Below are 23,526 nucleotides of genomic sequence, written 5' to 3'. Positions count from 1 at the left end.
TTCAAGTAATGTCTTCATCTATGTACAGATTTTTTTGAGAAGAATTTATTGAACATGTAGGTTTTCAATTTGCTCAATTGGATTTAGAAAAGCCCTATTCCATCAGTTTCAAGATGTTATGCGTCAAGAATCACCTATCACCTAGATCAGAAGAATTACCTACACCACGTTAATAATAAAAAAAAAATTACCTACCTAGATCAGTCTATATCAACTAATGAACAATGGCCAAAAATGAATACATAGCTACATTCGCAAGTCCACATTTAGGCTCCATTTTCTGAGGAATGGTTGCCCCAGCCACCAAAAAGGAACCCCACAAGGAGGAACGAAGCAAAGCCAAGAAAACAAAATTTATTACACAAAAATTTGGACTATTAATCCAAAAATACCTAAGTTTAGTTTTCTATGACAGGAAAAAAAAATGGCGGAATAGCAAAAGGGCGAAACCTTTCTTCAACTTTCTGACAGAAGACCATCGGTAAAACTGGAACCTCTGCTAAGAATGCAACAATGATAATACTGTGCACATCCATAAAATAAAATTATCCCTTTCTCTTCTCCATCTTATATTAAATGATCGTTCTTTGTTTCGGTATATACTTTAACTTGACACCATTATCAGGCTTTGTTTTATACTTGGCTCTACCAGCTCCAGAAGTTGAAGACTCCTGTGCCTCCACATTAAACAACTGATTTTCTGCACTGCTGATATCGTTGTGCTTACTTGTATCCGATGAATGATTTGTAGCAATTTGATAGTCTGGGGATAGAGCCAATTTCACATGTTCAGCAGCAATGGCCTCCTTCCACCCTACAGGAGATATATAGCCAATCAGATTGAGAGAGGCCAAGCAAATTAAGCTATGAACATATAAGAGCAGAATGATGACACAATACGGTGGGAAAAGGACTATACAAGTGCAAGTGCAAACAAATATGAACTTACTCTCTGCAAGAAAAGCCCTTGCTTCATGGCTTGTAAACTGCAAGACTCCTGGAAGAAGCCCTCCAGGTAGAGAACCATTTTCCATCCCACCAAAAGTATTGTCCATGGCACATGATCTTGGAGAGCTGTCATTGAAGTTCTGATCCTCACCCTTCCCATCAATGTTGTCGTGTTGGCATTCTCTACTGCCATTTTCAACTAGCATTAGATCTTTCGATCCATTCCGACTAACAGGCCTCCAAAGCTTTACTGTTGAACGATTTGTGCCACATTGAACTGAATCAGGTCTGTTGTGCTTCTCCTGCACATTTTTCTTCTTTAGAATTTCATGCTCTACCAGGTAATCAGCTCGGGCTCCATCCAAATTGTTACCTTCATCATGGCTACAATCTCCAAGGGTGACAGATATAGAACCAATCAGAACCTCCCCCTTCTTATCATGATCCAGTACGGTTACTACTTCCTTTTGCACTCTAGCTTTCAAACTCTCCCCATTATATTCTGGTTTAGGTTTTCGGCTCCATTTTCTGTTGCCATTCATTACAGGTCCAGGCTTAAAATCCCTTAGATTTCCATGCTTCTGTATGGTGCCAGGTTTTGGGGCGTGAGAATTTTGATTAGCATGGAAACCATATGACAGATGATTCCGCTGTGATTTTAAAGGACCATGCCATCGAGCAACAACAATATGCATATGACTCTTTCCTTGTAACATTGACCGTCCACCACCGCATCCCATCTGATTTTCCAAATCAAAATCTTCATCTGTTCTTGGTAGTTGTAAGGGTTCAAGAGATGAGGGAACATCATCTGGCAGAATCTCTGAACCAAGCGTATCAGAATCAGATATAGCCAAAGGACAGGATTGTTCAGCTTGAGGCACAGCCTCCAGTGTGTCCTCAATACACTCCTTATCATCAACCTTATCATCTAGCCTTTGCTCCTTCTCTTTCTGTTCTTTGAGCCTCAGTTTTTTCTGCCTCTTCCTTTCCAGGAGTTCAACTTGCCTTCAAAATTTAGGAAATAAAATGAATAAAATATGTTTAGGGAAAGCAAATTCAAGAGTCAAGTTTTTCGAGCCCCACAGTAAAACACAAAAAAGTTCTGGCTAATGGAACATCTATAATTCTAATGCACTGAAGAGGTTTGTTTTAAGAATTCAGGTAGTACTGAGGAAGATATTAGGTGGTGTAATATCTGAGCAACACCCTAATGGTTGAACAACTAATCTTAAACTGGTTCCATAACAGTTCAATGGATAGTCCAATTTTCAGGAGATAGGTTTGAGAGCTTAATAGAAACTAAGAAAACAGCAGATCCGAGCAAATAAAAATCCTGATGAGACAAAAGAGCTCTTATCAGTGTCTGTCTCTACTTTATGCTGTGTTTTTTACAGTGGGGCCGTTTGATATTCTTTTACTTGAAATAATGAATCGTGTAATTTCCTTGAAGATTAAACCATGAGCAGCTCCAACCACAAATGTCAAGTTCATTGAGAGTAGGATCACAAAGGCTCAAACAATCAAAACAAGAGAATAATCACAAGGAATGCTTCATTGACTCTCAAATGATCATAAAAACCTAACAAGAAAGAGCAAAACAAATCTCCTCCTGAACTTTTTTTCTGATTATCTTAATTCTTGCCTTCCATCTTAATTTTTTCTTTCCTGTATGATATCATCGATGGATCCTTGGATATGAAAAGATTCTAATAACTATCAAAGATAAACAAGTTCAAGAGCAAACTATACTCGCAATATAAGATACAACATAAAGCAGCATCATAAGTTCAAGGTATAAGTGTGAACTTAGGTTGCACCTTCTTTGTGCAGCTTCCTCCTCCTCCACGAGCAACTTTTGGCACCTCAAAGCTTCTGCATCCTGGTCTGCAAGCCATGCGTTAATCTGAATACAGAGAATCACAAATGCAAGAGCGAAGTACATCAACACATTTCTGAATGCAACAGTGCATAAGGAATGTCTGTGGTGCATGCAACACCAAAGCACTGGAACTTTGGAAGTAACTGAGCCCAAAAGAATGAAAAGAAAGGAAAGAAAGATACCAATTTCTGTTCCACCACAAAGCTTGTGCAAGCAACTATGTTCTTTGTTTCAAGCCCTATCTTCCCAGCTCCTCCATCAAAAATATATTTTTGTATTAATACAGCTGTTCCACATAAAAACGTATTTTCACTTGCATCATCAAGAGTACTGAAGAGTTGCCCAGAAGACAAAGGAAACCTGGAGGGCCTCCCCTGGACAAGATCCTATCATGAATGAGGATACATCACATTTTTAGGATAAATAATATGGCAGATGAAAACTATACAAAATCCAGAGGAAAAACAATGACAAGGGAGGATGCTCCCTTACCAAAAGGTCAGAACCAGCTCTCCAACAAGATTGAGTAAGTGAAGAGATCCCTGGTTTCCGAATAACCGTCATCAATGACCTTATAATTGAAGACCCTGGAACTTCCTAGTAAGTAATTAAAGAAAACAGGGAAAATGTTTACAAAATAATTATAGAATGACAATGGATTGCATTGAAAAGAAAAGGCAAAGACTCCAACTCCAGATGTTTATTAGTCAACGTATAAAAATATGGAACAAATGAAGACACTCAGCAGCTAATATCACTAACTCAACTGAAATGAATAGAATATACCTCAAAAGTCACGTCCTTGAATGATAAGATTTCCTTTGCCTCATCCTCAGAGAGCTGAACAAAATTAAAAGATACTAAAATTCTGCATAAAGAGAGATGGGTTCAGCCAAACCTTCCTAAGGGGAAAATACTTTACCTTATCCCAAAATGCTCCTAACAAGTCCCTATTTTTGGCAGAATCCTACAAGGAGAAACAAAACATCTTTCAGAGAAATTTATTGCATGTAAATTAACAAAGAGAGTAGCTATAAACAAACTATTTGATAGGAAAAATCAACATTGACGGAATTGAACATCTGACCATGACGAACACCAGATTTACAAGTTCCAAAACGCCCAAAAAATGTTAAAGCAGCAGGACTAATAAAAGAACAGGCATGTCTGTGAAGTGAAATGAATGAAACCTTATCAAGTCTTTTCAATCGATGATGAACCCGCAAGTGTCTTCTATAGTTAATGGAAGAACAAAATTCTCGGGAACACTTGCTGCACTTTTGCATCTGCGCCTTCAAAGGAGTGAGCAAAGGCCAACCTGGGTAATCTGCAAAAATGAAAACCAAGGAAATCAACAAGCTGATTCACTGTCAAACAACGCCATATGCCAACCTTGACCCAAAAACCCACCGACAGTATCAAGAAGAAACCACTACTTAGAAATTATGATTCATTTAGACAATATCTAGTACCTGGCTGATCGAGAGCATGGAGTAATTGGATCCACTGAACAGGGTTATCATTCGGCCTTGAAATAGAAAGAAGCGGCTGTTTTCCAATGGCATCCCTGATGAATGTATCTAGGGAAGATTCATTCCCCTCAGCCGGTCTCATCACATCAATAATACTGCTCACAGGTTTCACAACTGGCATTTAACACAGCAACTGCACACAAAAAAAGAAGAGAGAGTTAAGAACTGATTCAAAATCCTCAATTTACCAAACTAAAAAGGAAATGGGCTCTAGATCAGAAACATGAAGGATAAACAATGACAACACTTCCATTTCTATGACATTCATAATGAAATTTCCATAGAAACACATAAAGATTAAAACTTTTTCAAACTGAGAAAGACTATTAAACTCTACAGCAGAAATAAATGAAGAATTACAGCTAAACAAGCCAAAATCAACATATATTCAGTACCAAATCACCATAAAAATTATAAAAGCCAAAAGGGCATCACACAAAATTCAAGAAATGATGCTTTATATCTGCATTTTTAAGAGACCCCACAATTCAGAATTCAGTTTATCAACAGCTAAACCGCATAACAGAAATTAAACACACACACACACACACAAAACCCTTTTTTTCCTAAAAAAAATAGCATGGTTTACGCGGTCTGTGATGAGTTCTTGAAGGTGACGTACCCAGTGAAAAAGTTGAAAGAGAGAGAGAGATCGGAGAGATTTGGATTCGCCGGGAGAGAGAACAAAAAAGGTGATGAAATTGATGATCGGCCGATTAAACAAGAAAACAGAGGAGAAAAAAAAAAGCGAGAGAGAGTTTTGAGGAAGAGAACTGGAAGTAAGAAAAAAACCCAGCTTTACATGTATATTTTATATACGAGGCAAATATAGAACCTTTTTTTCTTTTATATATATATATATATATATATATATATATTTAGTAGTTTTTCATTAGGTATTAAGGGATTGAGACGTTGCAATTTTTCGAACTCTAGGGATGATGATAAAATCTTGTGTACTATAGGAGTAGAAATAGAATGTTAATAAAGTTATGAGGACTAAAATGAAGTTTATCTATTAACATAGGACATGATCGTGACATGTGAAAAATTCCATCACACTTGGGGAAGAGAGAATGGATGACATCATGTGATAGACGAGCACAATAAGCCCTATGTTGTTCTTTCATAATTAACTAGTTATGTTAAATCTAAAAGTTTATCCACTCTTTTAATTAAATAAATAAAATAATTATATATATTAATAAATAAATAATTATTAATAATAACTGAATATATATTTGATAAAATTAAAAAACAGATATAAATTAAGATATTTGATCTCGTAATATAATATATTTATCTAATTGTGTTTAATAATTTTGTTTATTAAAATTAATTTTTTATTTAATTAAATAATAACAGAAATAAAAACACACATAAAATTAATTGAATAAAATTAAAGGAAAAAAAATATCTCATGAGGTTGCACTTATTAGAAATATCATCCAAAAATAAAGTTTAATTATATAAAACATAAGAACAATTATACATAACTTACAATAATCTCTTACTAAATACAAAAAAAATAATTAAAAAAAAATTACTATTTAAAAAATGTTAAATACAAAACACAAAGAAAATAGAGAAAAATGGTATTAATTTTAATCCAAATAAAAAAATTATTTTAAAAAATACATATTTTTTTATAAAAAAAAACAAAACACAGAAAGGAATCAGGAGTCACTAGGCCTAACCCATCTAAGAAGGGCTCGTGTGCGGGCTCAAATTTTTTTTAATGTAATTGCACCCTTTTATTTTTTGAAAAAAAAAACAGCCAAACAACGTGTTGTATGGTATTATCTAAATTTCAACTATCATGGTGATTGGAAAAACAGATGTTATGTTTTTTGACATAGAGATTCATTTTCAATATATTTTTGACCCAATACATTTAAAAAATATCTAAACACCTTGAGAAACTCATAAATAGCTTTAAAAAAATACACGAAAAACCAAAATCAACTCAAAATCAATATTCTTCCTGGGCTCAAATCTAGTTTTTTTAGACAATTTCAAGGCACAAAATACATAAGTAAAACTTCCCTCACCAAATAAAATCCTTTGACACTAAAACTGACCATTTTAATAGCAAACTTGGTCTCAATATCATTTTTATAGTTATGATTTGATTTAAAAACACAAGTTTAATAAAAATTATAAATTGCAACTCTTTTGTAAATAATATTTTAAAGATTTAAAAATGAATTTTCAATTAAAAAAAACCATGTAAAATCGTGATATATATTAAATAACTAAATACTTTTAAAATTATAATTGAAGCAAAATAAAATTTTAACCACACCTCACCTCATTATTTAAAAAGTAATGGGCAATGATGTTTTTTCTTGTTATTGGCATTTTTGTAATTTTCCTATGAGTTGCAAAGATTCAAAATTCTTGGATTGCTAACAAATGGAGGGCAAATCATTTCATTTATCTCCCAAACAGCCTGTATGATGATGTTTCAATCTCAACCAATACACTAACTTGAAGCAAATATGCATTCATCTTCAGCATTTCAATCAGTTCACTTCTATATATATCACAATATGTGTTCTTGTTCTATACATCAGGCATGTCCATAAAAGTTGAGCCTTTCAATCAAAATCTTTCAATAGCTATCAACAAGCATAGTGTAGTGTTTAATTGCTCTGTCTTTCCTGTAATGTTGAGTCCAATCAATTCACAAATGCTGACGCCACTCAAGAATCGCTTGATGAAGAGCATGGTTAGGGAGTAGATTACAGTGCTCAAGTTTAAGATTTGTCATTGGTGAAGTGTTGTGCCCGCTCTTCAGCCATCCTCTAATAGCCTCTGCTTCATATGTAAAACCATCTGCGGCAATCTGTGGATCATCCATGACTTCCTGCAAATCCAACATAACAGCCATGGTCATAACTCAAAAACAAAAATGCTAATAAGAGAACAGTAGGATTTGCTTAGGTTTCATGTTTAATTTTTGCATAAATACAAATCTACAGTGATCAAAGAGAGGGAGCGTGTTCAGCAACACCGACCCATGGATGTGATTATTACCTGAAGAATAGGACAGACAAAATGAGATGGAATCCGACTTGGCTCCTTGGGTCCTGAATCAATTCCTGAAGTCTTCATTGGCTCAAGCACTCTCAAGATTAACACAAGATCTGGCCTGTCAAGTCGGTTCTTTTCACAGCACCTCAAGGCCAAGTTAGCTAACTGTTCGGCTTCCTCAAATGGCCAATTCCCACCAGAACAGTCCAGCAGTGCTTTGAAATTATCTTTTTCTATTGCACATTTTACTTCTTTCAATATGTCCAAACCAGCTCTCCCAGTCAAAAGCTGTAACAGTATAATTCCAAAAGAGTACACATCTGACTCTGGAGTAAGCATCCCGGTCTCAAGATATTCTGGATCAATATATAAAGAGGTGAAATTGGGGTTGGATTTATTACAAATTCCAGTTAAGTTTGAACCGCTTTCACTTTGTGGGATCAAATAAAACACGCCAAAGTCAGTAAGTTTACTGACAAAGTTAGCATCAAGGAGGACCTTGGATGGTTTTAAATTCCCATGTATGATACAAGGCTTGTTAGAGTGTAGGAAGACAAGGGAAGAGCATATCTGGACAGCAATGCGTATCCGAGTTTGCCATGGAAGCGGAGGCATCTTGTCTTTGCAGAAAAGGTTATCTTCAAGGCTTCCATTTCGGACATACTCGTAGACAAGCGACCTAGACTCTGGACAGGTTCCAACTAGCATTACAAGGTTTGGGTGCCTCACTCTACTAAAAATCTCTACCTGAAATTCAACAAAAAAGAAAATCCATGGTCAAAAAGTTTTCTGATTCCTTCATATGGCTTACCATTTTCATACTACAGTAACTCACATTGCTGGACCATGAATCATTTTACACACACAAACACACGGACAATCTGTCTATAGCTCTCGCAGGATCTAATCTGTTTACAAACCAAGCACCTGTGGGATGCATATTTATTAGCCCCTCAATCATTTGTTTCTTCACAAATTATTTTAGATTCAATAGCTCTCGTCCTGGTCTGATATAAAAATTGAACAGATCTTCAAAATAATATTGAAGATATATATCCAAACTTCATAACTATAGGCGAATGGAGTAGCAGATTAAGCAATAATCTCAAGGCAAACAGAGGGAAAACCTTAAAAAACATTAAAGACTAGCAAGGTTAATTTTATTTCTTTGCACAAGCTTTAACTTTAATCTCTCAATTATCACTGATCACATGTCTCATCATGATTGATTGTTTCAAGCAATGATTCAGCTGGTGTGTAAATAAATTGATGGTATTATAGAGATGGGAAAACATGATTACCCCATTTTGAAAGTCCAAGAGGCTTTGAGAGCTGTAAGATGGAAACATCTTGATGGCAACAAGGAGATGGCGAAGGAGCCCTTTGTAGACACTTCCATATTTTCCTTCACTGATCTTCCAGGATGGATCAAAATAGTGAGTTGCTTCATTGATTTCCATAAAAGAGAATTCAAGGATTTCTGACTTGCTGCCTGCAGCTGCTGCTATAGCTGATCTTTTTAGCCTTCTAACTTCCTGTCTTGCATTTTCATACTCCACCATTGCTGCATCCCGCCTTTCCTTAAAACTTATCAGGAGTTGCACAGCTGAGATGATCTTCTGCTCCAACTCCTCCACTGTATTCTGGGACTCTGCAATTTGGCTCTCAAGTGCAAACTTGTGCTCCTGGACCATCTGGAGTTCTTTTAAAAATTCATCACGCTGATTCTTTTTCTTTTCCACTTCTTGCTTTCTTCTATTCAAGGCTTCCTCCATTTCTTTTCTTAGGCTAATCTCCTTAATGCATAAGTTTTCTAATGCTATGGCCTGTAAGAGTATAGGATGGCAACAAAGTTACTGTGAAAAAGAAGAAGGTATTTTCCAATATTCGCAAGAAAGAAACATAGAACCCTAATTAGTAATATTCTTTGCTAAAATTTGGAACTTCTCTTTTCCTAGTGGAAACAGAAGTACAGAACGTAATCAAGTCTGAAACAATAATTTATGAACTCAACAGCGCCAGCAAGTCAATAGCAAAAGATGAAAAAAAGAAAAGAAATAAAAATTTTGCCTTGCATTTGGCCTCCATAACATTGTCTTCCTCTTTCCATCGCTTTACTGCCTCCACAAGAGCCTTTTGCTTTGAGTCCTTAGTATCCATAATTGCTTGTTCCAATCTAGAACATGTTTCTTCAGTTGTTTGCGTCTGAGTTTTTTCTTCCTGCAAAAGCCATGGAGCACTATAACCTCATGAGGTGGTTTAAACTAGAATCGAACAATTGGCTTTAGTGACATCTATAAAGACCACACGCATATGTAGAATGTATTTGTAAGATAATTCGTTGTGTAATCCTCAAGATGATGACCTCAAATTCAGCCTTATCATGTCAAAGTTCCTGGAATTCAACAATTCTGATGGTAGCTCATTGATTTCTTCATAGTACAGATATGAACATAAGAAAAAAAAATTTAATGAAAAAAAAAAGATTTTATAAGAATGAAGTATTTGAGAGATTATTGGGGAATAGGACATCTTCCAATCCAACAAAATAAATCTTAAAACACAAAATCAATATAAGAGGGCATTCCATTTACTCTGAATATCTGCTCCAGAAGTGCCACATGGAAGCAAGGAAACATGTGAGATAAAATGGTTTACTGTATTAAGATCTCATGCCATACCATGAAAATCAAAATCACAGATGAAGAGAAAAACATCTCATGACTTTTGAGCTGAGGAAAGGAGCAGAGAACCAGTTTCTCTAACCTCATCTGCCAACAATGGAATCAATTTGGAAGTGCTGAGTATTATGTTGGTTGATTGACAAGAATGAACAGGATAATAATCAAATCTTCCCAATATTCCTTCCAAGTCACCAGCAACTTCCTCTGCATCTGTACAGCTCTGCAACAAAGTTATTCCTCTAGCACTCATTAAGAAAACAAGTCTTTGAGCTCTCCACATGAGAAACAAACTCAATAGATTTGATCATCAAATGCAATCTCTGCGTTGGTCAGTAAGCTTACCGAGAGATCTATCTAGTTGTGTAAGAGACTCTGATCTCAAGAGTCTCAATTGCTCAGTATCTGAATCTGAACTCAGCAGTAGCAATGGAAGAGAAATCTCTGTTTCGGATCCATAATCTCTACCTTCCCTGTTTTTTTCACATTCCATCTATGAGCAGCATTGGTGGTTGAATCAAAGTAATAGCAATAACAGAAGGAATTCAAGCGGAGGAGATACTCCAGACTGGCCAAGCCTTCACAGCAAGGCTATTGCACAGCATTGATGAGATGCCTATGTTTTAACTGAAATGCTATCCATTCAGTTCAATTCTCGTTCAATTAGAATCTATGGAGATCTACAATTGCGGTTTTGCTAGTAAATTTCAGAATCCAAGTTAATGCCATTCAAATCATGTGCTCGTACATATGTAAATGCAATGAGTCTCATGGATAGATTCTCTAACCATGATCAGTCTGATCCTGTGATCTAGAAGTTGTTGATCAAAACAGACCAAACAACCCACTAGCCCAAGATTTATAACACAGTTCTAACTCGGTGGACCACCAACCACAACCAAAGAATCAACAAAAGAAATGGTCTGCTAGTTCAAATAAGCACACTAAACAAACCAAGAGTGAAATTTTATAAAGTCAAAAGCACCTTGTGTAGATAAGAGAGCCTCTGCAAACAAACCAGATATGGCAGGAAGTTGGTGCTTGCTGGCACACAATTATTGCTTTCTTGGACTTTATTTCTCCCAGTTTCCTGCAACAGAAACACACTCAAATTAACTGGGAGTGGCGTGAGTTCTTTATATCAGCCATACTATGTGAAGAAACTTATTAAGAAGAATCTATACATCATTTCTTAACATTACTGTAGCATCATGAAAATAGTGACAAAGGAGTAATTGCACTAAATAGTTCATACTTTGAATAGTATTTATCAGCTGCTGCTCCCATGACAAGCCACCTAATGTTGTATTGAGCAATAACCTCAACAATTCCCTTAGCTATATCGTCCATCTTGATCCATACTTTGTCTGCTTCTACCTACAATATAACCAAGTTTATCAATAAACTGTTTTGAATGTCCACATATGTATTGACCCTGGCCTGGCTTCCAAAAGCATTTGAGTTTAAATCACATTTGGATAAAGTAATTTTTTTTTTTTTTTGTGTTCAATTTAATACAATTCAAAGCATTAGTGTTTAACGTCTGGGACTCAAACTTCTATTCCAAAGCTGACACTGACACTCCATCGTGACTAGTTAGAAAAGACTGAAGAATCAGAAAATTACCCCCTCTTGAGCAAGAATGAGACGGTATTGATCCAAGACATCATGCATCTTTTTCGTTTCAAGTTCTTGGAATGCCTTGACAGCATCTTCCTTTAGTTTATTGACAGCAAGTTTTCTGTGTGCTGCATAAATCCCAAGAAGATCAAAACAATTACATCAGGCCATCCACGACAAAATTAAAAGAGGCAGAAATCGAAAACACATTTCTCTTTACAATCTCCATAAGCATGTGGTTTCCTTTTAAAAACCCAGTTAATTGAAATTCTCAAAAGCTTCACATCCTAGGAAATTCGATTCCATTCAAATTCAATATCAAATCATCGGGACCAAAAAAATAATGCCCTTTGATTGCAATACGTTGTGGATTCTTTGTTATCTGGGAGCTGTGATGAAACAAAAGCAAGCAAACAAATAAATAAATAAACAGAAAGCTCTGCTGACTTCAAAACAAGTAATCAGCCATCAAGCTTATACAGCACTGATATTTTATCCCTGTATAGCATAAACAACAGCACAGGATGGATTAATCACTAATATTTTAAATTGTCTTTTTCAATATATAAAACATGACCTTTAAAATTCAATTTTCCTTTCCTTTTCCTGAATTCTCTCAGGGACCAAACATGGAATTAATCAAAACTAATAGCAACATTAAAATGGATGAAAAATCATTCAAAGAAAACAATAAAAAATGAAAACTCACTGAAAGACACAACATTTGCAGGCCGGTGAACATAGAGGAGACATATCTTCTTGCCTGCAAAACTCTGTAATACCCAAAAAAGCAATCTTTTACTCTTATCTACATTCTTGCCAACTGCAACAAATATAGTCTCCTCCAAATGAAACACTCTCTCTGCCTCGAGCCCATCAACACCCTCCATCCCTTGTATAATCCGATCACCTTCTCCGTCTGTTAGGTGAGAGCCTAGTGAGTGAGTCAATCAACAGTCTCCTCGAGTCGCAAACTGGGTGGCTAAAAAGGAATAAACTTTCCTTTTCTAGAGTACTTTTTGTGACGTGGGGTTAGCTATTCTAGCTTGCCAACCTTTCGAAAAAGTATCGGAGAAGATGATTTCTTTCTCCTTGCATCAGTATTTTTTCAAGAGTTTCTACAAATCTTAAACTGCAAGTCAAGACAAAAGCTAATATAATGAGTGATTTGAGGACAAGTGGAACATCTACCTGGCAATTGGGTTTTTGTTTGTTTATATACGTCTACCTACAGTTTCACTATTTCATTGACCTTTTCAAACAATCAATTTCTTACATGACAGATTCAACTCAACTCCTTGTTAGTTTCTTGGTGTTGCCTTAGATTTCTGTGTTCAGACAGAGAAAACTTACAAGTTAGGGTGGGCATGCCAGTTCCTAGCAGTTGAGTTGATGCTGACTTTCCTATTTCATCGTGAACGATGTGTTGGTGTTTTTTTTTTTTTACCGGGCCATGGTTCCTTGATAATTACAATCTAAAAAAACTTAAAAATCTGAAATCTACCATAAAAACAGATCTCATTTTTATGTATTTTAGACTTTGATTTTCTGTTGTTGAATTTTTTCTATCCTCAACAAAACTTGACAAGTTATTAAATTATATAAGGCTAGAATTGTATAATTAAAAAAAATTAAGGAATAAAAATAAAAACTTGGTTACTTTACCTAGTTATTTTAATATATTTTGTAATAATTTTAATTGTAATCGATAATGTGATGCAATGCTTTTTTTAACAATTGAGCTTCAAAGAGGCTTTAAGCCAATTTGTCATAACAATATAGAGTAGTTGTATTTATTTTTTGAAATATTTTTTATTTAAAAATATATTAAAATAATATTTTTATTATTTTTTAAAAATTAATTTTTATATTAATACATTAAAATATCTAAATGATTAAAAAAATTAAAAAAATATTAATTTTATAAAAAAATAAAAAAAAGAAACGTGGTGGCTTCTTCTCAAACTGTCATTCAGTCGTACACTCGTACCATTCTAAGAGTGTGTTTGGCAGGGTAGTTGTAGTTGCTTTTCAAATAGCTTTCCGTGCCAAAATACATGCCAATAATGTTTTTTTTATTTTTTAAAAATTATTTTTAATATCAGCACATCAAAATGATTTGAAAACACTAAAACACATATTAATTTTAAAAATTAATTTTTAACGTTCAACAAAAAAAAACTCTAATCCCCTCCCCTAACAAAACTTTCTTTTCTTCCTCGTCAACACACAAATACTTCAAACCAAGGGATCATGGAAACAGCAACACAAAACCCTCCTCAGCCCTGCATCAAGGACCCTGCTGACTCCCCAACCACTACCAACATTACTTTCTCTGATCACCGTGACCTTCTCCCTCAGCTCCAATCTCTCCAACAGTCTTTTGACACCATTCAAAGCAAGTCCTCCTTGATGGAGGAAAACCTACTACTCCAGCACGAAAGAGATGATGCACTCAGAAACAACTCCCAGCTCAATTTAGTCATCCAAGAGGTTTCAAAGGAAAGAGAGTCTTTTCGTGACCAAGTTAACTAACTTGAGGCCTCTTCCAAGGAAAAAGAAGATGGGTTTGTGAAAAGGATTGGTGAAGCATATTTGACAACGGAAAAAATTGAAAAAAAACGAAGTTTCTTAGAGAGACGAATGATAAGTTGGAGCTTGAGATAAAAGAGAGTAAGGAGAAAAATGGGTTCTTGTTAAAAATCACTATGCCTTCAGTAAGGCCTATGAAGGATTCTTTGGTAAAAGTGAAAGGGTGTTTAAGTGTACTTGGATTAACTCTGATAATTACCATTAGTTTTGTCTTGAGCCCGTGCCCGAGCCGAGCAAGCAAAGCTCGAGTCCAAAGCCACTTCGCATAAGTTCACTTGCGTGACTCCAATTTTTCAATAAAGTTTTAGAGTGGAACCTATTTTAATCCAATAACCATAGGCTTAAAACAAATTTTCCAACATGCCTAAATGGATGGAAATGGTGAAACTTAGGTGGAGAAAAAAATGGCCACACGACTGCATTTTTCTTAAACCACTTTATGCTTATAAACATGCTTGATTTTGCTTGCATGGGAACACAAATTGGTTTTTACATGTCAGGCCAGACACTGAGCGATTACAAAGCCTTGCGCAAAAACAAGCTCAAGAAATTGTAGAAACTACATTATGCATAAAAGATTTGGAAGACGAGAGGGTGCTAGCTCAAAATGTAATTAATCATTGGTTTGGTTGAGATGGAATGACTCTTTTATGTGCATTCATAAAGCAAGCTCTTTCCCCTGTTGACTTCAATTCTTCTTGTGTTTTTCACAATAAGGTTGAGGAACTTCTGGGAGAAATAAAAGAAACCGAGGCAGAAGTTGTAAGATGGAGAGAAGCTTGCGAGTTGGAAGTTTTCAGCAATTAAACTTGGTCTGAATTCTGTTTTTATGTATTTGTTTGTGTAAGACAAAAGAAAAAAAATCCGGGGAACCTAAATTTCCATAGAATCCCAACCTGTAGGGAGACATGTAATGAAATTGTCATCGGTTTCTTCAGGGCTCCAAAAGTTGCTTCACAATCACTTGTTGAGCCCTGATATTGAAATGCTAAAAACATAACCGAGGGCCTATCAAAATATGACCTATGACCTCGATCTATCAGGGAACTATTTCAATTCTTCAATACACAACTGGTTGTATAGTTTTAGCCATCTTCAGTTCCTCAACCTCGGCTTAAACAATTTCCAAGGCACAATCTCAAATTCAATTTGGAACCTGACTTCCGCAGTTAACTTGGACCTGTCAAACAACAACCTTGAAGGGGGGATTCCAACATCGTTAGGAAGCCTTTGCAACTTAAGATCCGTTGATTTTCTACATGTTTCATCGGCTCAAAACATATCCAGAGTCTTAGATATCTTGTCAGGATGTGCAGTCGTTTGGAATTTCTGGATTTGATCGGTTGTCAACTTTCTGGTCATTTGAACAGTCGACTTGGGCAACTCAAAAGTCTAGTCACACTCCATCTAAGTGCTAATTCAATTCCAGGTCCACTCCCAGAGTCCTTGGGAGATCTTTCATCCCTGAGAGTTTTGGACCTTTCTTTTAACAAATTGAATGGATCTCTCCTGCATTTCTTGGACATCTTGAAAATTTGAAAATATTACAGCTTCCTTCTAATCTGTTTGAAGGTGTTGTTTCTGAAGATTCCTTTGCGAATCTCACAAAATCGAGGGAGCTTGATGCAACTAGAAACCAACTAACGTTAAACGTTAGTCCTGATTGGGTTCCTCCTTTCCAGCTAGAAGTTATAGGACTGGCTTGGCATTTAGGCCCATGATTCCCCCGTGGCTTCGATCACAAAAGAAGTTTTGGTGTCTGGATATTTCAGACTCGAAAATTCCTGATACCATTCCCAATTGGTTTTGGAATTTGTCTTACCAATGTATTCATTTAAATTTCTCTCACAACCAAATCCGCGGAACAATTGTACCAGCTGGGGTTGCTTTTGAGTTTGTCAAGGGTTCCACTCTCATTGACCTAAGTTCGAATCGCATCGAAGGTCCATTACCTCGTGTTCCCTCTAATGTTGCTGCACTAGATCTTCCAACAATTCTCTATCAGGCTCTATTTCTCATTTTTTGTGAGATAAAATGAACGAGTCAATGATACTGCAGTTTCTTTATCTTGGAGATAATCTTTTGTATGGAGAGATACCAGATTGTTAGAGGCAGTGGCAAAATTTAGTTGCAGTGAACCTAGGCAACAACAGGCTTACAGGTGATATTCCAAATTCTATTGGAACTTTACGGTTTCTTCAATCCTTGCACCTTGAGAACAACAGCATCTCTGGACAAATACCTTTGTCACTTGAAAATTGTACAAACTTGGAGTTTCTTCACTTGGCTGAAAATCATTTAGCAGGAAATATTCCAACATGGATTGGAGAAAGTCTTTCTAAGACGAAGGTTATTATCCTCCGTTCAAATAACTTCAATGGTTCCATCCCTGAAGAAATCTGCAGACTAGCTTCTTTACAAATCTTAGACCTTGCTCACAACAAGCTCTCCGAAAACATACCGAGATGCATTAATAACTTCAGTGCCATGACTACAATGAGTGAACATTCATCCAACGGCATATCATATACTATATCGATGGGGGGCTTTTATGAGAATGCTGCGCTTGTGATGAAAGAAAAATAGTCAAATATGGCACCATTCTGAATATTGTAAGAAGCATGGACCTCTCCAGCAATAATTTATCTGGAGAAATTCCAGAAGAAGTGACGAGCCTTATAATATTGCAGTCATTGAATTTGTCACACAATCATTTCCATAGAATAATCCCTGAGAATATCGGTGCTATGGGATCACTAGAATCTCTTGATTTTTCTGTGAACCAACTTGTAGGTGAAATCCCATCAAGCACGTCAAGATTGACATTTTTGAATTACTTGAACCTCTCCTACAAAAACTTGAAAGGAAAAATTCCTTCAAGCACTCAATTACAGAGCTTTGATGCATCCAGTTTTCTTGGCAACGCACTTTGGGGAGCCCCACTAGAAGAGAACTGCACTGTCGTTAATGAAACATCTGCAAAAGAAGGTGGAGAAGGACAAGGGAACAAGGAGTTGAATGGGGTGTATGTGAGCATGGAACTTGGATTTTTGGTTAGCTTTTTGTTAACATTTGGCTTCTTGGTGATTAAAAGGAGATGAAAGCAGAATACATGTACTTTCACTTTTTGGAGAGCTTGAGGTGCAAATTTGAGGAAGTTGTACACAAGTTTTGCTAGACGTCATATTAATCCTTGAAGTGTCATGTTACAAGAAAATCTGCTTCAAGCTTATCTCAAGATCAACCCTCGTTTCAGTAAGGTAGTGCCTTTAGTTTTCGACAAACCATAATCTTGGTGATCTCTCTCCATGTGTTCAACACTTATCTCTCTCTTTTTTTTCCTTTTATTAGCATGTAGTACTTGTAGGTGAAACCCCTCCAAGCATGTCAAGATTGACATTTTTGAATCACTTGAACTTGTTCAACAATAACTTGACTGGAAAAATCCCTTTAAGCACTCAATTACAGAGCCTTGATGCATCAAGTTTTATCGGCACTTGGAGAGAAATGCACTGCAATTGAAGTAACACCTAAACTTGAAAGCAGAGAAGGACAGGAGCACAAGGAAGTGGTGGATTTTATGTGAGCATGGCACTTGGATTTGTAGTGACCTTTTGGTAAGTATTTGGCTCCTTATTCCAACAATACCTATGTGCTTTCTCTTTGTTTGCCTGATTAACAAAACGACCACAACAAAAGCATTAACAAACTGGAGCCTATATATATATAGTAGTTGTATTAATTTAACTTATGCATTGGCTTTGATATTATCGGAAACAAGTCAAGAAGATTCAGAAATTCACATATATCTCTCGATGTATACTAAGAGCCACAAGAAGATTGATCTTTTCTGATGTCTTTGAACATTTGATACAATATGACTGAAGCAACCGAGTATGCCGTGTGCATGGCAGAATTAAGCTTCAAGTTGATAGTCTTGCTCCCAGCAAAACTTTTCCTTTCTATGTGGTCTCTTAACCTTGAAGTGCTATGAACAACACTGCGAGTATCATTATCAAGGGATCCGTACGTGCATGATGTCAAACTTGGACGGTCTAGTATGGATACTCACGATCGACACACTAACAACAGCCCAAAGCAGCAGCACTTGAACTAATCAAACAACAGCCGTTTTCAATTTTATTTTTCGATTTCTTACCAATTGTTGGTTGGAGATTGGTATAATTTCGAGTCTTCCATCCCCAAAGAACTCTGCAGTCTAGCTAATTTACGAATCTTGGATCTTTCTCACAATATGCTCCGTGGAAGCATACCAATATGTGCTCATAACTTTTATGATAATGCATTGCTTGTGTCGAAAGGAAACACGGTAGCTTATGGCAGCATTCTGAATATTGTAAGAAGCGTAGACCTTTCTAGCAATAATTTGTCAGGGGAAGTCCCAGAAGAAGTGGCGCTCCTGATAGCCTTGCAATCATTGAATTTGTCACACAATCATTTCACTGAAAGGATCCCCAAGAAAATCGGTGCAGTGGGATCACTGGAATCTCTCGATTTTTCTGTCAATCAACTTGTTGGAGAACACCCCCCCCCCCCCCCCCCCCCAAGCATGTCCAGGTTGACATTTTCTTTTTGGTTTTTCTGTGAGCTTTTCGGCAGTGTTGGGCTCCTTGGGGATCAACAAGAGATGGAGGCACTTGCACTTTCAGTTTTTGGACCACGTGAGGTACAAATCTGAGGATGTTGCGAGCAAGTTTTGCAAGATGTACTCTGTTTCGTCAAAATATCATGTAGTGGTTGATTCTTGATAGTAATCATTTTGGTGATCTCTTTCAACGTGTTCAGAAATAGGAATAACAAAAACACTATTTCATGCAAGTGTCTTAAATAGCATTGAGCATAAGAAAAGCAGAACATATCCTTTATTTGGGTGTGTTAGCAGAGAAGAAATTTCCTCAAAACTAATTGAATAGAGAAATTTTGTTCTATTGATCATGCTCTTTGTGGCTAAGTTTTCAGCAATCAGGATATACTAGCACCATGAGTTCTCTTTTCTTCTCTTCCACAAGTAACTCGTGCTAGTGATAGATATAGATTCTGAATCAAGTCTACCATACCCTATCTAGCAACATCATCATTAAACTTCATCCCTAGCCTCGCAGTCTTATGGGGATCGTTACCTCTTCACAGGTACGGAGATATATTAACCTGAGCTGTGTTAATGTTCGTTATTTTCTTGAAGCGGGAGATTTTATCAAATTCATGGATTTTTAATGAAATAAAGAGAAATCATGTGATTTTTTACATGAACACATAGCTATTTTATTAACTTAAACTAACAAAAAGATTTGTCTGAGAATCCATAGATCATCAGAGACTAATTAAGATTACCCTTATAGGTTGGGGACTTTCTTTCTTTTTTGAGATTTTAATAAAGGGGGTTACGTCAAGTGTTACTCCCAGAATTGAGGCCTTCAAGTCTTCTTCTTCTCCTACTCCTCTGGAATCTCAAACAAAGAGAGCTTGAAGCCTTTTTCTTTCCTTCTTTTTTTATTCCAATTTTTTTTTTTTTTTGTTTAGGAGAGAGGCTTTTACGGTTACCTTTTGCTCCATGGCTCCATTTCTATATCCTCCTTTCGTGACACCAGGATAGTCTTAATTTGTTCTGAAAACAGTCACTGTTTGAAGTGACCATTTGAATCTCTTCGTTAAAAGAGATCAACTTTTCTAGGGTTTCTTTTCATGATCTTTAGGTGGTAGTTTAAAAGAGCAGGTGTTCCAGACTACAAAATGATGTCATTTCTATGACGGCAGAGTTATGATTGATTTATTGACGACAGTGAAGTCAAATCCTATCAGGTACACAGAATGATTCGAGCCCCATTGGCTTTTGGAGATTGAAGAACACTGTGGATACTAACTCCGATGAGTTTCTTTATGGAATAAATCAATGAATGCTATATTAAAAACCTAAACCTTCTAAAAACTGCTGAAAAATAATAATCAGCTGGAGACTGTAGAGTACTTTCTTTGGTTTAATGAAGGGAAAAAGAGAGTTGCGACTTTGGCTTTCAACAAGCATTACAACTCTTCCTACATGTCCCAAAGTAATCGGGGGAACCAATCATATACACAGGGTTCTTTTCGCATTCTCCGAGAGCAGCCCAGCTTGGACAATTTTCATCTTCATCGGTGCATTCACTTCCTTCGGAGTCAGAAAAGACCTTAATGGCTCTTAAATAAAACTTTTTGGTGGCGTACCACATTTCGCCCTCAAGGACAGGGCATCTGGAATGGGAGCTACCCATGTCCGGAGATGTATTAGGATGCACTGTGAAAAACAGAATTGCATTCCCTTTAATCGGTCGAAGGGAATCACTAATCTTTGTACAATCAGACCAAATCTTGTTTTTAACCTGTGACAGGTTGAATACTGGTGTTAATGAGTGGTGCTGAAATGAAATCCTCCATTTATGAATGAACCAAAAGAAGATTTCTCACCAACCTCTGACTTAGGGAAGAATATCTCACCACCCTGGGTGACATTAGAGAGATAAAAAACCAGAGTTGCCATCAAAGGCTCGCTTGAAATGATTGCAGATTTGTTACCAAAATAATCAAAGTAGTTTTTGGCATCTTCAATTCCATAATGCATGACCTGCAGGGGTTTGCTGTTCTCTGAAGTGCGATATAAGCCATGCAACAACATGAAACACTAAATCATATAGATACGCAGTTCATGGAACAGAACAACCATTCTATGGTGACAAGAGCCAGGGTAACCAAACATACCTTTTGGAAGGAGAGTCCAAGCTGAAACTCTTTCTTCAATCCTTGAAAGTATGTTATCCTGCAAAGAAAAGAAGGTTTGTATTCAAAGTGGTGAAAATGTCATATAAGTCTTGCAACAGAATAACAATTTCAAATCTAGCGTGACTAAGAGCAAATCTCAACATATGCTCTTCAGCCATTTTTTTTAAAGTAATATTAAAGTGACGGATCGGTAAGTCTCTGTTTACACAGAGCTCTCTCCCAGCTAAAGATTGTAAATTTTCCTCTCGTGAAAGAAATTAGTAGCTACTTTATCAAAATGAAATAAAGTGGCCTACAATACAGAGACTCCGAGTTGGATGTTGAACCCAAACCATCAGAATGTCCTCCTGGAAACATCATTTGACAATTACAAAACTAAAGACCATTATCAAACTATTTACAAGCAAATAAGAAAAGGAAACAAAAATGGCTAACAGAAGAACCAGTTTCTCATGACATAGAAGAATAAGTTCCTCTTGATTATTAATACTCAACTCAATGATAGAAAGCATCTACTAAATCTTCACACAAACTCTGAAAAACAGCGAATCAAAATGAACCAAATATAATATGAAAGAACAAAATCAAAGCACAATCTGCAAACAAAAATCTAATAGTAGGTGATTATCCATAATGTAACAATATGCAGCATTAAAAGCACATGTTTGTAAAAATATAATCATAAAGAAGCTTACATCCATGTTTAGAAGAGAAGTCGAGCTTGCAAACAGCCTGTTTCTCTCAATTCTCCCTGAATCATCATCCTTTCCCTCAGAAGTTTCTTTTGTACCCTGTGCCTAAGCACAAAAAAAAAAAGCAATTCAAATAATTTCCATCACGATAAATAGATAAAACAAAGGCTAAAAGAGCAAAAGACAAGGGCATACCAAAGAAATAAGATGATCACATTCCTCGTCTGTCAAAAAGCCTTTGTACACGAACACCCTAATTCAAGAAAAAGAAAGTCATACATTTTTTAGTAACCGAGCCATTGAGCACCACAGTATTCATTCTGCGCAATAATTCATAGACGAATGCTCAGCCAGACATACTTAATTTAAAAACCTTAATACTTAACACAACCAACAACAATTCCCAATTAACTAATATCAGATTTTATTGGGGCCATAGCAACAAAATGACTCCTTGCATTATCCACTGTGAAAAAACAAACGCTTTACAACAACTTTATCAAATCAAAGTACCTGACCTTGGTTGCCAAGAGACCGTGACAACTCTTGATGGGTCTACCCAGTTGGTCTGAATTGAGCTTCCAAATTGTATCATTGTTTCAAGGTGGGCCTCCTTGTTCCTTAATTCCTTTCGGCTACTGAAGCAGAAAATTGCAAAGAAAGACATGGTTATTGCTGTATAAAACAAGTATACCATCAAAGAAAATCACTCAGATCACAAGAGGCAAATCTCCTATCAGGTTATGCACACAATATCTATTCAGCTGTAGAAAAAGATCGTTCCTTTATAGATCAGAAGATAAAAAGCACCAAGAAGCTCCCAATCCCACCACACACAAAGTGTTGTAACAAAAACCCAGATCAAGAACAACACAATTATTCAGATGTCTAACTAAATCAGAGATTAAAAAAAAAAAAAAAAGTAAAAAGTGATGTTCCATTAGAGAAATTAAATTGTGAAAGTACGCTAAAACAACAAACTTGATCCTTCATTGGAAAATAAGACATGAGAAAGGAGATGAGTTTCTTTACCTCTTTCCGAAACAGAGGGAGAATTGGGTTGTAAGTGTAAGCACCATGAAGAGAAGAAGGTAGACAAAGGAAGCCATGGATTGGAGATCAAACTCCAAAGAGATGCAACGCCAAGATTTTGATTTAAGACTCGCTCCCTGCTTTATACAATCTTTCTCAGTCGTGTTGTCAGGGTTGTTTCTTTTATTTAAATTTTTAATATATATATATATATTAAAAACTATTTTTTATTTTTTTTAATTTATTTCAACACTATTTAAAAATAAAAAAAAAATAATTTAAAATAAAAAAATAAAAAATATTCAGAAATCCATTGAAAATAAAAGTAACACTCTCTTAAAATAATATTTAAAAATATAGTAATAATTTCTTTTTAAAATATTTTTTATTTAAAAATTTATTAAAATAATATTTTTTTTATTTTTAAAAAATTATTTTTTATAATAACATATCAAAAAAACTCAAAATTCAAAATAATACATGACACTCTATCTAAATATATTACTACAATTCAAAATATTATTCATATTAACATATCAAAACAGTACATGACACTCTATCTAAATATATTACTACAGCGATATAGTCTTGTAGGTTTATTTTTATATATATAAACAGTAATTAATATTTTCAACTGTTGTTTTAACTTCTTTTTTTTATAATGATTGAAAATATTATTATAATTTATCTATATTTTATAAAATAAATTGTATTTATATGAGATATTTATAAAAATA

General features: G+C 35.7%; 3 protein-coding genes across 6 annotated transcripts; all 3 read right to left on the bottom strand.

Annotated features, from left to right (window-relative positions):
• Positions 1 to 225: 225 nt before the first annotated feature.
• LOC18103947 (uncharacterized) lies at positions 226 to 5,172 on the bottom strand. Of its 2 annotated transcripts, XM_006377000.3 has the most exons (10): positions 4,985 to 5,172; positions 4,303 to 4,495; positions 4,021 to 4,157; positions 3,753 to 3,797; positions 3,617 to 3,670; positions 3,323 to 3,427; positions 3,013 to 3,216; positions 2,769 to 2,854; positions 950 to 1,956; positions 226 to 814 (listed from the first exon to the last, which is right to left on the bottom strand). In XM_006377000.3, exons 2-10 carry the CDS (start codon positions 4,481 to 4,483, stop codon positions 573 to 575), a joined length of 2,061 nt encoding a protein of 686 aa, XP_006377062.2. In that variant the 5' UTR covers positions 4,484 to 4,495; positions 4,985 to 5,172; the 3' UTR covers positions 226 to 572. The 2 variants fall into 2 exon arrangements, with proteins under 2 accessions (XP_006377062.2, XP_052301987.1); XM_052446027.1 differs by having other exon boundaries at positions 226 to 1,956; positions 4,985 to 5,171.
• A 1,702-nt stretch (positions 5,173 to 6,874) lies between these two features.
• On the bottom strand, positions 6,875 to 12,902 carry LOC7484374 (U-box domain-containing protein 32). The gene is made up of 10 exons (XM_024582275.2): positions 12,409 to 12,902; positions 11,706 to 11,827; positions 11,335 to 11,456; positions 11,065 to 11,169; positions 10,425 to 10,552; positions 10,165 to 10,292; positions 9,469 to 9,618; positions 8,700 to 9,224; positions 7,402 to 8,145; positions 6,875 to 7,231 (listed from the first exon to the last, which is right to left on the bottom strand). Exons 1-10 carry the CDS (start codon positions 12,587 to 12,589, stop codon positions 7,049 to 7,051), a joined length of 2,388 nt encoding a protein of 795 aa, XP_024438043.1. The 5' UTR covers positions 12,590 to 12,902; the 3' UTR covers positions 6,875 to 7,048.
• Positions 12,903 to 20,162: 7,260 nt separating this feature from the next.
• Positions 20,163 to 22,961, bottom strand: LOC7482077 (probable prolyl 4-hydroxylase 12). 3 transcript variants are annotated; one of them, XM_024582368.2, is made up of 7 exons: positions 22,790 to 22,961; positions 22,276 to 22,395; positions 21,953 to 22,010; positions 21,761 to 21,856; positions 21,045 to 21,102; positions 20,758 to 20,930; positions 20,163 to 20,668 (listed from the first exon to the last, which is right to left on the bottom strand). In XM_024582368.2, exons 1-7 carry the CDS (start codon positions 22,864 to 22,866, stop codon positions 20,324 to 20,326), a joined length of 927 nt encoding a protein of 308 aa, XP_024438136.2. In that variant the 5' UTR covers positions 22,867 to 22,961; the 3' UTR covers positions 20,163 to 20,323. The 3 variants fall into 3 exon arrangements, with proteins under 3 accessions (XP_024438136.2, XP_002318810.3, XP_024438135.2); XM_002318774.4 differs by having other exon boundaries at positions 21,761 to 21,862; positions 22,790 to 22,959; XM_024582367.2 differs by having other exon boundaries at positions 21,761 to 21,862; positions 22,276 to 22,392; positions 22,790 to 22,959.
• Positions 22,962 to 23,526: the final 565 nt, after the last annotated feature.

This window comes from Populus trichocarpa, chromosome 12 (assembly GCF_000002775.5).
Source record: "Populus trichocarpa isolate Nisqually-1 chromosome 12, P.trichocarpa_v4.1, whole genome shotgun sequence".
NCBI lineage: Eukaryota > Viridiplantae > Streptophyta > Magnoliopsida > Malpighiales > Salicaceae > Populus > Populus trichocarpa.
Note: the sequence above shows the minus strand (reverse complement) of the source record. Positions and strands in the feature narration are given on the sequence as shown.